Source organism: Mus caroli, chromosome 10, assembly GCF_900094665.2.
Source record: "Mus caroli chromosome 10, CAROLI_EIJ_v1.1, whole genome shotgun sequence".
Classification (NCBI taxonomy): Eukaryota; Metazoa; Chordata; class Mammalia; order Rodentia; family Muridae; genus Mus; species Mus caroli.
In genome coordinates, this window is record NC_034579.1 from 120,186,566 (window position 1) to 120,203,962 (window position 17,397).

General features: G+C 43.7%; 1 protein-coding gene and 1 pseudogene across 1 annotated transcript in view; both read left to right on the forward strand.

Annotated features, from left to right (window-relative positions):
- Positions 1 to 11,620, forward strand: part of LOC110303347 — a 67,859-nt pseudogene extending 56,239 nt beyond the window's left edge.
- Positions 11,621 to 17,100: 5,480 nt separating this feature from the next.
- LOC110302772 (retinol dehydrogenase 16-like) overlaps positions 17,101 to 17,397 on the forward strand; it is an 11,342-nt gene continuing 11,045 nt past the window's right edge. The window contains exon 1 of the mRNA XM_021173509.2: positions 17,101 to 17,395. Within this exon, the coding sequence (XP_021029168.1) occupies positions 17,169 to 17,395 (227 nt within the window). The 5' untranslated portion in view covers positions 17,101 to 17,168. The remainder of the gene's footprint in view (positions 17,396 to 17,397) is intronic.

A 17,397-nucleotide genomic window follows, 5' to 3' on the forward strand; every position in this document is an offset into this window, starting at 1 on the left:
CCTCTCCTAGGCCTATATAAAGCAGCACCAGTTCTGGGCTCGGGGTCTATTCGCCTCTACAATCAAGCTCTCCCAATAAACGTGTGCAGAAGGAAAAAAAATAAAAATAAAAATAAAAAACAAATAAGACAAAAGGGAGATGTGCTTTTGGTGACCTTGGGGGATAAAATTGTCCCTGTTTTGTTTTTAAAAGCCAATTTTTCAGAGTGTGATGAGCACGTTCAACAATTCCTTGTCCCATTGGGTTATAAGGAATTCCAGTTTTATGTTTGATACCAAATTCCTTACAAAATGAAATAAAATTGTTGCCAGTATAGAATGGCCCATTATCTTCTTAATGACTTTAGGCAATCCCATAGCATTAAATGCTTGTAAACAATGATCAATTACATTTCTAGAGGCCTCTCCTGTATGTAGAGAAGCAAAAAGAAATCCTGAACAAGTGTCAATACAAACGTGTATATATTTTAATTTTCCAAATTCTGCATAATGAGTTACATCCATTTGCCAAATATGATTGGGCATAAGGCCTCGTGAATTAACCCCTAAATGTGGAACTGGAGATAATGTAATACATTTAGGGCATTGTTTTACAATCATTCTTGCCTGTTCCTTAGTGATCTTATGTCGGAACCTTAAGGTATGGCTAGAGAGATGAAATTTATCATGATCACGTCTAGCCAATGCAACAGGATCTGAAACTAAGGCCTCTCCTATTAGAGCTTGGTCAATGCAATCATTGCCTGCAGCTAAAGGTCCAGGAAGACCAGAATGAGCTCATATATGACCAATGTAAAACAGATTTTTTTCGAGCAAGAATGATATTTTGCAATTGTGAAAACAGATCCTGCTGGTGTATTAAAGCTAAATGTACCACAAGTCTTCAGCAAGGGAATTGATTGTGCAACATATAAACTATTAGTTAAAATATTAAAAGCATCATTCATAGACTGAAAAACATTCAGTACCACTGTAAGCTCTGCTAACTGAGCTGAGAGGCCAGGAGTCTCTATGACTACCTGTTGATTATTCATAAGATATCCAGCTCACCCTTTAAAGGAGCTGTCAGTAAAAATCAAAAGAGCATTATACAAAGGCTGTAAAGATGTCATATTAGGAAATATCACCTCATGTACATTTAAATTTTTTATCAACCTATCTTGAGGATAATGATTATCTATGGTTCTAATAAATCCTATTTGAGCAAGCAACCAATCGTACTGTGCTGCTTCAGCCAAGTATCTTGATCTATACTATAAGGCTAAACAATGATACCTGGCTTTTTGCCAAAATAAGGTAGTGCCTGCTTTCTTCCAAGTATAATCATCTGGGCTACTGCTTTATAATAGGGCAGGATATTATGTTTAGTAGATATCCTCCCATTAGAGGTGCCCCTTGCCACAACAATCATGTAGGTGTATAAATTGTATTAAAAATTAACAGATGTAAAGGCAAAGAGTAATCTATATAAGTAACAAATTGTTCTTCAATAGCTCTTCCTACTTGTTGTAAGGTCAGCAATCCTTCTGAGGTTAAAGATCTAGAGGTAGGATCAGAACTCCCTCTAGAATATCAAATAAAGGTTTCAATTCCCCTGTAGTAAGCTTTAAATAGGGGCGAAGCCAATTAATATCACCTAACAATTTTTGAAAATCATTTAAAGTTTTTAAGCTGTCCCTGTGAATAACTATCTTCTGGGGGAAAACAGCTTGATCTGTAAGTCTAAAACTCAAATAATTAGAAGGATTCTGAGTTTATACCTTCTCAGGAGCTATTTGCAGTCCTTTATCAGCTAAGGCCTGCTGTAAATCTCTATAACATAAAAGCAAGTCCTGAGGATCTTTTCCCACTAATAAGACATCATCTACATAATGCATGATGTATATCATTGCCCATTGCTGTTTTACAGGCTGAATGACTTGTGCCACAAACTTTTGCCATAAGGTAGGACTATTAGCCATGCCCTGTGGAAGAACTGTCCTTTGATATCTTTTCATAGGTTCCTTAAAATTAATAGAAGGAACACTGAAAGCAAATCTTTCACAATCCTTAGGGTGCAAAGGAATAGTAAAGAAACAATTTTTAAAATCTACCACAATTTTATAATATCCTTTTGGAACGGCTACCAGAGACGGAAGCCCAGGTTGTAAAGCTCCCATAGGTACCATGGTTTCATTAACCTTTCTTAGATCTTTAACAATTTCCATTTACCAGATTTTTTTCTTGATAATAAATATTGGATTATTCCAAGGAGACTGGGATTCTATTAAATGTCCTGCCTCTAATTGCTCCTGCACTAGCAAAGAGATGGCTTCTATCTTCTCTTTAGGTAAAGACCACTGATCAACCCACACCGGAATATTATTAAGCCATTGAATTTTACAGCATGGGATGCAGGCAAGATAGTGGCCATTACAGAAAATACCCCAAGCCTCTTGTGTTAGAGTGAGGCTTAGGACCTTCAAAAGTCTTAATACCTTGTCCTTCCTTTCCTAGCCCCTGACCAGGCAGAAATTTTTGTCTTAGCATCTGCTTAGTCACTGCCTCATTAGGACTGCACATTATAAGGCCCATCTGTGACAAGAGATCTCTTCCCCAGAGGGTAACAGGCATATTTGACATAACCAAAGGCTGAATTTGTCCTGAATTGCCCTCTTCAACGCTCCAGGTTAGCAATTTAGAGCTTTGTTTTAATTATTGACATAACCAATTCCTTGGAGGTGAGTAAGCGTATCAGACAAAGGCCAAGTTGAAGACCAATCTTGTCCTCTAATAATTGTTACATCAGCTCCAGTATCTATTAATCCTTCAAAGCTTTTCCCTTCAATTATTAATTTAAGGTTAGGTTTCTTACTAGTAATAGGTTGAACCCAGTACACATCAGAGGAACCAAAGCCACTCTGTCCTCTCTCACTCTTGACAAATCTGGACGGTAGCAGTTGCAAGGGAACTAAGATACGTGAAACAATTCTTTGCTTAGCAGGTACAGTTATAATACCATGAGGGGAAGCAGTCATAATTTTAGTTTCTCCCTCATAATCTATAACACCTGGATAAATCTGCAGACCTTTTACAATAGAACTGCTTTGTCTTAAAAGAAATCCCCAAGTTTCTGCATGTAGAGGTCCAAAAATGCCTGTAGGCAGAGTTTGGACTCCCATTTCTGGAGTTAATACTGTGTGGGTGGTGGAACTAAGGTCCAATCCTGCACTTCCTGGGGTTGCCCTAATAAGTTCAAAAATGGATTTCCTTAGCTGGGCAGCAGCTTCATGGCCTCATAAGCTGCCTGATGTGGGTATCTCGGGGCCTGAGGCTGGCCCCTCTCCTTGTTTTCCCGGCACCAGATGGCCCTGAATATCTGTATTAGATTTGCATTCCCTAGCCCAGTGGTCACCCTTCCTGCATTGAGGACAAACTCCTGGAGCATGGCCTGATTGCCTGCTTGGCACCTCTATTCCTAGGACAATCATTTTTAAAATGACCCAAACTTCCACACTTAAAACATACTTTATTCCCTCATTTCTGTGCAAGCATTGAAGGCCAAGCCCTGATTGTATGAAGGTCCAATCTCTGCACAAAGACGGATATACCTCGCTAAATCTGTCTGTCCTTCATGCAGCCGAATAGCCGTGCTGCCTTAGCATTCTCCTAAGCCAATTGTGCAACAAAAGAGATTTCCCATTTGTGAATCTCCAAGAATTCTACTAGCTGCTTTTAATAGCTTATCCACAGAGTATCAGGACCCTGCCAAATACTGGCTAAACTTCCACCAAGATCCCCTTTAATCGGTAACTGATTCCAAGTGCTGCGGGCAGCCACAGCAACCTGCACATATACTCCAGCAGGAAACCCAACCTGATTATCATTGTTTTTCATATTGACCTTCTCCTAAAAGCATGTTTAAATCACAGTCTGGGTTACCTGTCTGAGCATTCAAAGCGGCAGTTTTCTTACTGGCTTCTCACCATTCAGAACTCCAAAGTAAGAAATCTCCTCCTGACAAAGTAGCCTTACAGAGAGTCTTCCAATCTTAGGGGGTTGAATTTGACTCCACGACAGTATCCAATAATGCTTGTGTAAAAAGAACTGTAGGGTCATATTGTGCCACAGCTGTTTTTAACTCCTTTATCACCTAGAACTCCAAAGTCTGATATTGTCTGACTCTATTGTTTTGCTGGTCAATTATCTCAACTACAGGAAAAGCTAGCATAGCACATCAGATGTATTCTTTCCCTCAAGCCTGACTCACAGCTCTTTCTAGCAGTGATTGGTATATCTCAGAATAGCTGTTCTTCCCTGTATTTGACACCTTTTTTTTTTTTTTAGTTCCTGTAGCTCATTAGTCAATTTCTGCAACTTAATTTCAAACTCTAATTTACTTAGTTGCATGTCCATTTGAGTAGCATCTCCTATAGTGGAGGCCATGGGTGGAGCAGAAGGTTCGAAAGGAGGCCAATCCTCGTCATAATATTTGGCGGCTTCTTTTTCTGAATGATCTTCTTTGTCTAATATTAATTAGCTCATCATTAGAATCTCTATACCCTTCTAATTTAGGGTTGAGAGGGCCCTTTTCTGATAAAGTCCTGTCTGGCAGGGGATTCTTCAAGCTCTCCCTGGGCACTATCTGACACCTGCAATATCTCTTCATCAATAGCATCTTTTATGAGTGCCCAAAGGCAGAGGATGAAATTATCTGCCTGGGTGTTTCTCAGAGCTTCTCTAATTCTCTCCCAGGTTCTCGTATCTAAATTTTTTTCTCCTCTGAACCATGGGCAGCAACAATCTATCTGATCTGAAAAATCTTCTAATAATTGTTCTTTAAACCCTAGAGCCAGGCTTCCACAGTACAAATCACACTCAGCAAAAAAAAAAAAAAAAAAAAAAAAAAAAGTCATTCATATTCCTATGACAATAGGCCATTAATCCCCACTTAAAGCATTTACCTGCTTTCCAAATCCAAAGTCCAAAAAATCCACATTCTTCCAAACAACCTCTAGGTCAGGCCTATCACAGCAATACCCCAGTACTCATACCAACTTCTGTCTGATTTAAGGTTACTGCTATGAACAGACACCATGACAAAGGCAATTCTTAAAAAGACAACATCTAATTGGGGATGGCTTACAGGATCAGACATGTATTTTATTACCAAGGCAGGAGCATGGTAGCATCCAGACAGGCATTATATAGGAGTAGCTGAGAGTTCTACTAAAAGGAGGCAGGGGAAGAAGGGGGAAGGGAGAATAGCCCACGCCCAGCCAGAGTTCCTCCTATGCTCCGAGCAAGCAGACACAGGAGGGCTGCCAGACGCTTTCCACTCAGCCCTGAGTGGGCATCTAAGCCACTGACCCTGAAAGACCCACAAAGTGAGGACTCCCCCATGTTCTGACTCAGGAGAGGCGACACCCTCCAGGCACACTCTGGGCCCCACAGTTGTACACCACGCAGGGGTAGAGAACTGTGGACCCCAAGTAGCTGGGAAAGGGGGTATTTAAAGGAAAAAACCATAACCCAACGAGGTTGTGAGGGTTATTGGAAAATGCCGAAAATACCAGTGAAAAATCACAAGGGGGTACTAAAAATCACAAGTGGAGACTCCCTGCTTCTCAAGATTTTAATCTAACTTTTGTGGTCAGCCAAGTCCTGGAACAAGGTCACTGAACTGGCTTGTGTAATTATCCGTTGTGTGGTCAGCCAGTTCTTGGCTCCAACTTGGTCTAGGGGGTCAAACTTAAATTTTCTACCTTACAACCCCACTCAATGGGGGGTGGACAAGGGGCAGCCCCCAACCGGGGGCCCCTGGGGAGACATCCTGTTGCTCCGGAGTTATAGGAGAGAGGGCAGAGGGAAAAGGTTCCCACGCAGGCGAGAGTAAGTGCAGTGGGACTTGATGAACAGAGATAATCTGTGGTTTTAGAGCTTTATTATAGAAAGGCAGGGAGAAAGGAGAAAAGGTGGAAAGAGAGAGACCAGCCAGGCCAAGAGGAGAGAAGGGGAAAAGAGAAAGAGAGAGAGAAGAAAGGCTAGAGAGTAAGAGGGAGAGAAAGGAAGAGAGTGAGAGGAGAGAGGAGAGGAGAGTAAGGGGAGTAAGGGAGTGAGGAGGGGCCAAACAGCCCCTTTTATGGTGTGCTGCTATCTTCATTGTCGCTAGGTAACTGGGGAGAAGTTTAGCCTGAAGGTCAGAAGCTTGGGACATTGCCTATGTGTCTACTAACCATGCTTCTCTTGTGGGGGCTGAGGGGGTGGTAACTTTGACAGGAGCCAGGGTTCCAGGAGACATGAGAACTCCTTCTGTCCCATGTAGGTGAATTATCACCACCTCAGCTTGACTGGAGACCAGACTGTCTGTGTGTAGCCCAATGCCCAACACGGACAGGCATTATGTAGGAGTAGCTGAGAATTCTACATCTTGTTCAGAAGGCAAACAGTAGAAGACTGGCTTTCAGGGAGCTAGGATGAGGGTTTAAAGCATTTGCCAACAGTGATACACTTATTCCAACATGCCTATACCTACTGCAACAAGGCTATATACCTCGTAAAACTGTCACTTCCTGGCCCCAGCATATTCAAACCACCACAGCTACATAGCCTTACCATCAGGTTGGGAGAGCAGCTAGTAGTAGCCTTGAGCATAGCCTGTACTCAGGGTCTGGAGGATGGTGGTTTGTGTATGCCTAGCCCATGAAGTGCAACTATTTGAAGGTGTGGCCTTGTTGGAGTAGGTGTGGCCTTGTGATGTAAGTGTGCTACAGTGGGCTTGGGCTTTAAAACCCTCCTCCTAGCTGCCTAGAAGCCAGTCTTCTCCTAGATGCCTTCCAAAAAATAGGTGGGACTCTCAGCTCCTCCAGCCCCATGTCTGCCTGGATACTGCCATGCTCCCACCTTGACGATAATGGACTGAACATCTGAATCTGTAGCCAGCCCCAATGAAATGTCTACGAGTTGTCTTGGTCATGGTGTCTGTTCACAGCAGTAAAACTCTAACTAAGACAGATGGGGTATTCCTTGGATTGCTTTTAGGGACAAAAATGTGACCCATTCTTGGCATTGAAGGTTTTACATGGTGAATTATGATGTGTACTTAGATATCATGTCCACTATCATATGGCAACTCCAATGAAATCCTTTCATATATGTATTTTAAGAAGTTTCTATGGAAGTGGCTTTATATATGTGTTTTCAAACCAGAACAAAAACAATCTCGATTACATATTATGGGTCTATAAAAACCCAAGACATAGCCGGGCGTGGTGGCGCACGCCTTTAATCCCAGCACTCGGGAGGCAGAGGCAGGCGGATTTCTGAGTTCGAGGCCAGCCTGGTCTACAAAGTGAGTTCCAGGACAGCCAGGGCTATACAGAGAAACCCTGTCTCGGAAAAAAGAAAAAAAAAAAAAAAAAAAAAAAAAAAAAAAAAAAAAAAAACCCAAGACATGCTTTTGAGCCAAAAAGGCAGAAGCCTTACTGAGCCAACATTTTCAAATCCACAAAAGCCGATCTTAATTTCAATCAACTAGTCTCCCATTCACTCTGCACAGAAATCAATGGTGGGCATATGGTCTTTACTTTAAGTATTTCAGAGTGGATTCTGAATCCGTGACTTGAAGGCGAAAGGGATGAGTGACGGCCACCTGTGGGTAGTAGCAAAAAGAACCCAGTGTGTTCAGGTTGACAGTGGAAAATCTGTCCTGTTGGTTCTCAGCAAGGATTGTCACCTCCCTTATCCTGTCCCTGGGTGCCTAAGGGTTTTTTTTTTTTTTTNTTGCCAAAGCAATTTGGGGAGGAAAGCTTAGACTTCTACATCACTTTTCATCACCAAAGGAAGTCAGGAAATGAACTTAAATTCAGAAGGAACTTGGAGGCCATGGAATGGTGGTGCATACTGGCTTGCTCCCACGGCTTGCTCAGCTGCTTTCTTACAAACTCAGGACCAGAATCCCAGGGATGGCATCACTCACAATGGGCTGTGACCTCCCTGGTTGTTCACTAATTGAGAAAATGCCTTACAGCTGGATCTTAGGGAGGCATTTCCTCTGATGACTCGAGCTTGTGTCAAGTTGTCATAAAACCAGCCTATATATTGGGTTTTGTAAGCATCTGAGGAAAGTTGATCAACATTGATTTTCATCAGTATAGATGTTGATTAATACAAGAATTGATCATGAGCCGGGCATGGTGGCACACGCCTTTAATCCCAGCACTCAGGAGGCAGAGGCAGGCAGATTTTTGAGTTTGAGGCCAGCTTGGCCTACAAAGTAAATTCCAGGACAGCCAGGGCTATACAGAGAAACCCTATCTCAAAAAACAAACAAACAAACAAACAAACAAAGAATTGATCATGATTAATTTTAAGGCCAGCTTTAGCAGAGGTGAACAGCACAGCTCTGTTTTCCAAAATTCCCACAATCAAGGTTTCAGTTGTTTGTTTCCCAACCAAATTTCCTCCAGAGATTAATTTTGTCATTTTTTCTTTTGTCCTTTGTATTTTCCTCTGTTCCTTCTCTTTTTCCTCATGACTATTCTTTCTTTTTACTATAATAAGTAATGATAATGGAAACAAATACTTCCTTATAACTACCTTTCTTGCCCTTTTGAAAGACATAGGCAGCAGTGTGTAAACTGCTCAATGTAGCTCGAAGATACAACTGTCTTCTACAGAATTTTATCTCTATGACATCATGGCATGACTGGGGTAACTCTTATGGATGAAACATTCAATTTGAGCTTGCATACATCTAAAGATTTAGGCCATTATCATCATGACAGGAAGTATGGTGGGCTGTAGGTAATCATGGTGCTAGAGAAGGAGCTAAGATACTACATCTATATCAACAGGTAGCAGGAACAGCAAGACCCTGGGATAGCCTACTCCCAGTTAATCACATAATCCAACAGGGCAACACCAGTTTAACAGGGCCACAGCCCCTAATCTCTCTCAAGCACTACCCTCTGTCAGGACGAAGCTTTCAAATATATGAACCTATGGCTGCTGTTTCCATTCAAACCAACACACAAAGTAAAAGAATAAAACATCTTCAAGGATGGCACCAACATGTAAAACACAAATGTACTTTAGTGGTCTCCTGAATAACAAAGGTACACCATGTTCCCACCATCCGTCCTTAAACTTAGCAAGTGAGAAGGGACTGCTGGCTGTTCCCAGGCAAGGAACTGGGACAGGAAGAATTAATGGATGAGGTGTCCATGCTTGGAGCCAGCAGTCTCTAGCATGAGAACCTAGCACTGTGGATACCATGTTCTTATTCATTGTATCCTATTCTCCAGTAAACACCAGTCACAGTGGTCTTACCTTGTGAATATGCATTTCATCCATAATTAAACCTGTACTGTGTGACCCTCTCTTCCCACTGTTCCTAGGACTCTGGGGCCTGGTCAACAACGCTGGCATCTCCGTCCCCTCTGGTCCCAGTCAGTGGATGAACAAACAGAACTTTGCAAGTATACTGGATGTGAACCTGTTGGGCATGATCGAGGTGACTCTAAGCATGCTGCCCTTAGTGAGGAAGGCGAGGGGTCGTGTGGTCAACGTTTCCAGCATCGTGGGCCGAGTGTCTTTTGGTGGTGGTGGTTACTGCATCTCCAAGTATGGTGTAGAGGCCTTCTCAGACTCCCTTGGGTACTGGAAGGGAAGTAGTTCCTCAGTGAAGATTTAGGAAGGTTTTTATTTAATCACACTCGTAAAGTCACCATCATAGGAATGACACTAGTCATCTGGGTCTGTCTAACCTTTCCCTTGAATCATTCACTGGTGAGCACATTTCCATGTCTATAGAAGAGGTCAGGACTGAGACATGAGTTGAGTTCATTCTTCCTGTTGTAGAGGAAGTGGGGTGTTAGGGGATATTAATGGGATAAGATTGGAACTGTGAGGTTTTTGGGTGAAGAATCCATTCCATATGCTGAGTATGTTTTTAAATTTTGGTGAATATCTCTTTCAACTTCATAGGTAGATGTCAGGCCCCCTGTAGGATCTACAATAAACACATTCTATCCTAACATATGTGCTTCAATCATGACCTAAGGACTATGACAACTAAAAGAGTGAGAGGGGAGACTAAGAAGAACTGTGACCTTCCTGTGGTGTTGGCATGGACAGCCATCTGTGTTGACCATGCTAGCCATCACATTTGCTGAGGGGCCTGTAGCAGGATTAGACTGCATCAGAGTAAACATGGGAACCTGGAACCTGGATGTGTAGGTGGATTCTCTTTGGAGAATGGACAGGCCAGTTATGAAAGGAGGGTGGTTATCAGGTGGATAAAGGTAGACTTGTGGGGATGCTATGTATCTCCAGCTGTTGGCAATGCAACTCTTCCAAGGGATGGAACCTGGGCTGCCATTTGGGACAGGGAACAGGTAGCCTGCCAATGTGAGGGAGTTTGATTCAGGAGTTTACTCTCTGGAGACACCTGCTTGAAGAAAGGGGAGGGGTGTATTCTGAGAGCTTCCTAGGAGAGATGTGGAGTAGGTGGAGGTTTACTATACTTATGATGTGGCAGTGATTTGACAAGGAATAGAATCCTTTACATCTGCACTTTGTGGAGAAAGGTGTCACTGTTACTGTGCTTAGACTAGAATGTGTACTTTTAGAGCAGTGAGCTACACACACCAACACTTAGTGTGGCATCCAAAAGCACAGAAATCCTTCCTCATTTCCTGCACATTCCAGATCCAAAGGGTGTGCCCTTTCCTTACCACAAGCTGTTGTTCTCATCCTACTGTACTGAAGACCTCTGAAACCCTTGATATCCTTCTGCCTTACAGGAGGGAGCTCTCCTATTTTGGGGTGAAGGTGGCTATTATAGAGCCTGGCTTCTTCCTGACTGATATGACTGAGAGTGAAAGATTATCATCGAACATCCAGGTGCTGTGGGACCAGACCAGCTCTGAAATCAGGGAGATCTATGGGGAGAAATACCTGGCATCCTGTAAGTGAGCCCTGAGGACCAAAACAAAGTCCAGCCCTGAACGCTTAACCCCTTGCTCATATTAGTGGTTCTAATGAATTGCTCTTTATCCTCAAAGAACAGTAATTTAGATCCATTTCCTTGGGATGGTGGGCAGTTTGAGTATGTGGTTAGAAAAGAGTTTTTGTCTTTCAGAACATGCTGCTTTGTTCCTTCTGATCCACTCATGAGCATGGGACTGTAACTGAATTCAGGGATGGGACATGGTATGAGATCAGCATTTTCCATGAGCTGAGAAACGGGTGACTTCAATTCATCCTTGAAGATTGTGGTCCTTCAGATGAACTGGGACAGGCTAGGCTTGGGTTCCATAGCATTGATTCTCTGACACAAAGAATAGAAATTCTCCTCTATGTTGTGGTTAGACAGAAGTGGTGGGAACTGGAAAACTGCCTAATTCATGCCTCATTCTGCATAGGTCTGAAATGCCTAAACAAAATGAACCAGAGGTGCAACACAAACCTGTCTTTGGTGACTGACTGCATGGAGCACCCTCTGACTGCCTGTTACCCTCGCACCCTATACTCAGCTGGCTGGGATGCCAAGTTCTTCTTCCTCCCCTTGCTACCTGCCCACCTTTCTTGTGGATGCTGTTGTCTACTGGATTTCCTGAAGCCTGAGAAAGCCCTCTGAAGTCTTCACCTATGTGCATAGTTTGGGAGATGTAGGAAGTGTAAGGGAGGGAATTCTTAGAAGGAATTAAGAGGGTCAACAGAGGGAGTGTTTTACTCTGGGGTTCTTAGTCAACACACTTCATCTCATTAATTCTCCTATGATACTACTTGAGACTGATGATAACCAATGAAATAGGCAAAGAATTCTGCCAAGGGATTCAGATACAAAAGTACTGGCTGATGCTCAAGCTCTGAGCATCATGGCCTTCAATGAAGGTCCACACAGATGAGGAGGTTAGGACCAGCTTGCTCCAAACAGTGCCCTGTGTACTCCTCTGCAGGAAATGCACTTGCCCTGGCTAGTTAAGCCCTTATGCAGCATGGAAGTGTCCCTGCTCTGAAGTCACCTGCAACCATGGTGTGGGGTCTGAGAGAGTCACTAATAATGCCAGCACCCATGCCCTGGAGTCAGGTCAGCAGGCCCTGGGTGGGAGGTTCAGTCTCTGGTGGTGAGCATACAGCAGAGGATGGGGACACCAATTTTTTAAATTTGTTTCAAAATCATGGCTTCTTTTTGGACTCTTTTTCTTTTTAGAGCAAAGTATGACATTATTTCCTGTATCCTGAGATTTAAACCTTGGCTTTGGAGGTTAGTGAGGTTTGGATCACAGGGGTAAGGGGAAATGTCCTGAGAAGGGTTTCTACAGGACAGCAGGCTTCTTCTGGCTTTGTCTCAGCCCTTGCAGCAACTGAAGTAGGAACAACAACTTTCCATTCAAAACTTAACACCAACAAATAGTGCAGAAGTCTCTGCATGCAAGCCCATGAACGGAATTTACCTGTAGGCCTCGACTTCACCACTCCTTTCTCTGCAGTCTCACAAAGTGATCATATATTCACTGCAGAATCACTAAATGACTATTCCTTCCTGCAGACTCACTGGGTGATCATCAATTCCCTGTAGACTAGGCGTCCATCGCTTTTCTGCAGACTCACTAAGTGACCATGCCTTCCCTGCAGACTCACGAAGTGACCATGTCTTCCCTGCAGACTCACTAAGTGACCATGCCTTCCCTTCAGACTCACTAAGTGACCATGCCTTCCCTGCAGACTCCCTAAGTGACCTTCCCTTTCCTGCAGACTCACTAAGTGACCATGTCTTCCCTGCAGACTCCCTAAGTGACCTTCCCTTTCCTGCAGACTCACTAAGAGACCGTGCCTTCCCTGCAGACTCACTAAGAGACCATGCCTCCCTCCAGACCCAATAAATGACCATTTCTTCATATAAGAATCACTGACTGACCATCACAACAAAGACCTTCTGATTTTCCATCTGTCTTTGTCCCAGGCAACTTCTCATGTCCCCTCCCTCTGTTCCACTGCCACACTCCTCCAGCACCGTGCCAAGAGTGTCCCTCTCAACTCTGGTTTTCATTTTATGGACAGTATTTGCAAAAGAACAAAGGTCCTGTACTTGAGGTGCTCTGAGGCCTGGCTTTGCCTGGTGCTAGGTTGGTGAATCTCAAGAGTAGGCTGAGCAGGGACAGCATGTGTGGAAAAGGCAGAGAATCCTGGGCTCAGTGCAGACTTGTGCTTTGGTGGGACTTCCATAGATGCCTGACTCTTCTTCTCTAAGTAGAAACATGGAGGCTGAGAAGTCACAGGAGAAACTTGTAAAGTAAACAATAATTTCTGCCACACCACCTCCAGTAGGATCTGTGTGACAAGTTTCATAGACTGAGGCGATTAACCTCAAAAGGGAGAGACCTCCTGGAACCGGTTGTGGAACTCTTCGCTGGAGAAAAAATATTGAGCCATAGTTGTCATGGCAATCTATCTGCTTTGTTTTCTCTTATTCCTTTTCTTATTTACATGTTCCTGGTAGCCTAGGCCAAGATCTTAAGTGAGAATAATGGGTAAGAAAGCATCCCTAGAAATGGGGCCACTAACATGACCTTATCCCCAAGAAAACCAACACTTTAATTTTTAAATCATTTACAAAACTATTAAGATAGATAAAAACTTTCCCAACAATAAAATTTCATATGGCTACATGTGTGTCATCGGAGGTGGATTTTGGTATAAGGTAAAGAAAGCCTTAATTAGAAAGAACTAAAATAGTTTACATTTATACATTGAAGATTTATATTAAAAAATCAGGCACTAGATGTTAAATAATAATTGACCATTGAGCTGGAAAGTTAGTTCAGTGGTTAAGAGCACTGACCGTTAAAGATTTATTAACCTGCTCCTCGAAACATGCCACTAGCCTTGGACGATGGCCCCCCACTGAATACATTATTTTAGAATTGTTATATTTTGATGGTTTATAATGATGTTACCTGTTCTGTTTTGTGATTCACTGAATACATACATGGTTTCAGAGTTGTAATGCTTAGATGATTTTTGTGCTTTACTCTGCCAAATGATTTTTGTTGGTATTTGTGATTGTTTCACTGGATATAGTTTCTAAGAGATGTAATGTTTGGCTTCTTAAGGTATAAAATCCCTTGCTTGAGAGCTGCAAAACACACTCAGATTCAAACTGCCTCTGTGTTTGTTTCTGTTTGTCACAGCCGAATCCTTACCCACTTAGCTTCAAGGACTCCCATTCCAGGGATCCCCATACCTGACTGAGGTGGTCTGTGGCAAATTTCTGGTTTAATTGAAAATGGAAAATGCCAACCCTATCATGTACCTGGTCATTCATTTCACTTATGTTAACTTCAAAGGCTTGTGGTAGGACCTTTGAGCATATGTGTGTGTACCTGTATGTTACATGTATAGGAGTACTCTCAAAGGTGAGAAGGAAGATGAGGCCCACTGGTTACAGGAAGTTTTCAGCCATAAAATGTAGTTGTCAAAAATTGAAGCTGGACCCTACAAAACAGCAGGAAGCACTCTTAATGGCTGACCCATCTCTCCAAAACCTGCATTTATATTTTATTTCATTTTGAGATGTCTCAGGACATAACAGGTTTAATTGGACAGGGAAAAGGGAGGCAGAACAAAGAGTCACAGTGACAGAGAGCAACTCAGAGGAGGAGAAGGGAAAGGGAGGATGGGTGGGAAGAAGATCCTGTATAGTGTAGCTAGACACAGAGTCTGTACAACCAGGCTGGGGCTGAGAGTTGCAGGCAGTAGTGTGGGAACCCTGCTGGCCTTTTAAAAATATTTCCCTCAACAGTAACACAACAGTATCTTTGCACATAATAGCCTGTGAGGAGCTGGTCAGGAGGCTGGACTCATCTCAGTCCTCTCTGGAACATCACACTAGCTCCACAGGGAGGGGCAACACCCAGGCCAGATCTACCCTAAGCATGGGTAGAGGCTGAAGAGCATCATGATGAGACAGAACCATGTGTAATTGGCAGGAAGTGCCCTGTAAGGTGATCCCAGGCTATCTGCAACATTTCTGGAGGAACCCCCATTCCTCCTCACTCAGGTTTCTTTGTTGGGAGAAGCCAGTGTACTCAGAGGAACACAGAAGGACTTCAGCTGCCAAAAGAGGATGTCTCACTCAATTCCCATGCCTCCAGTTCTAGATCCTTAGCCATTAGAACACAATAGTCTATCATTTCTGATTCCCAACTACAACTGAGTAGGGGCAGCACATGGTCAAGTTGGGAAACAGGCTTGATAGTGGGCCTGTTTCCACCTTCACAGCACCAACTCTAGGCTCTACCTCTCCTCCCTTTTGCATGAAGAAGAAAGGGTGGGATACACTGCCTTTGGGGAGAAAGTGCTTCCCCACTTGACTGAACTGGACTCCTGATCCCAGTAGATGGTTCTGTTCCCATCTACCTCAGTAGATCAGAGCAGCCCAGCGGGCAGAAGGGCTGTCTTGTTAAATATTCACAGGGTCTGACCTGGAATGGGTCCAGCCCACCCTCCCCAGGACAGGGAAGAGGAACAACTGGGCACTGTCATTTGCCTGGTGTGATAATCTCAGGAGGGATGGATGGACTGAGAAACCTCCTCAGGGAGGTGTCTCTGAGGCTTTCTCTTCAGCCCTGTGACTTCTTCAACAGAGTCACGTCCACTTTCTTATTCTCTCTGACTTTATCCAGAAATTCCAGGGCTGGATCTAGATCCTGCTGTGTTCTAGAAGATCTTAGTCCAAAAAGAGTGCACATTTCTATCAGGGTTGATATGGAAAGAACTGTAGGAGAGAGCATTGGAAAATGACCATAGAAGGAATACTCTAGAGAACTCACTGTTGAAGGGATACTAGAACTAAGAGAAATAATATCTGCACGTACTTTGGTCAAGAAAAGCCAGCACTACATCTTACAAGATGCAATTCAGTGTTAGGACTCTGAGGACCTGTTGGGTGCTAACAACTACATGAAGAATGTCCTAGCACTAGTACCTTCTGCAGAAGTAGGAGGAGGGACAGGATTGGAGCCAGGAGGATGAGGATTACCATCACTAAGTCAAACACAATCAGGAACAGTGAGAGGGAAGAGCAGGGCAAATGCATAGCAGATCCAGGGGAAGCTACCGCCTTGGAGGGAGAGTGGCCCAGCTCCAGATTCACAGATAACCCACTGATAACCAAGATCCAGGCCTTAGTGCACAGGTGTAATCTAACCTGTAGTGGGGCACTGCCTGATAGAAACATGGTTTTTGAGAGCACAAGGACAGTCTGATTCCTTACTGGTTAGAACAGAAAGTTGTGGAAGTGCCAGGTAAGGGAATCATGACATCATTCCTGAAGGAGACACTAGGTTTATTTTGAGCTAGAATCAGAGGGTTAGTCAGGCATTCCCCAGACCAGTAGCCATATGGAAAGCTCCACACACTACTCTAGAGTTTCTGAGCAAGGCTTCCTGGGAAATTAAGAAAGGCATCCTGGCTCAGGTGAGTCAGGGGCAGTCATGGAAGTCACACCTGAAGAACTCTGTGCTCATGTCTGCTTGAATCCAGGCAGCCAGAAGAAGGGTCAATTGAGAGGAAAGTCATTTCCTTTCCCATACCTACTCTGGGAGTCCTGATGTGTCTGCGGTCCCAGCGCTATCACCTAGTGTTCCTTTGATGTCAGCCTTCCATGTTTGGGGTGGCTTTCTACCTTCTCAGGAGCTGCTGTATTAGGAGGGCACCAGCTTTCCCTGTCCTCTCCTATAAGTTGTCCTGCATCCAAGAATAGGTTACGATTAGTTTCTCATTATGATCACAACCTCCTGGGTTGTGGCCCCAGAGTGCAAATTACAGAGACACAAGCTGAGTCTGGGACTGGGCCATGAGCCATATGTAATGACACACATACATATATTCCCACACGAGTCCAGGAAACAAAGATCATAAGAGAATAGACCTATGTTATTCAACAGTCAGTAGTGTTTTCCTTGGCAGTGACATAGGGAGAGCCAGTGGGCATGATATGTCTGCTGTTCAAAAGCAGGTCAAAGACCAGAGATCTAAGGCATTAATAATTATAAAAAATACAAAAGAATGTATGTCAGCAGGGTGGTGTCCTGGATGTCTACACCTTCCTGTGTGAGTAGAGGCCAGCCTCATTTTGACACAGAGTATCTCTCTCTCTCTCTGCTTGTCTTCTACAAACCATGTGGCTCTACCTAGTATCACTGGTGGGACTGTGGACACTCCTTCGCTTCTTCAGGGAGAGGCAGGTGGTGAGCCATCTCCAAGACAAGTATGTCTTCATCACGGGCTGTGACTCTGGCTTTGGGAACCTGCTGGCCAGACAGCTGGACAGGAGAGGCATGAGGGTGCTGGCTGCATGTCTGACGGAGAAGGGAGCTGAGGAGCTGAGGAACAAGACATCTGACAGGC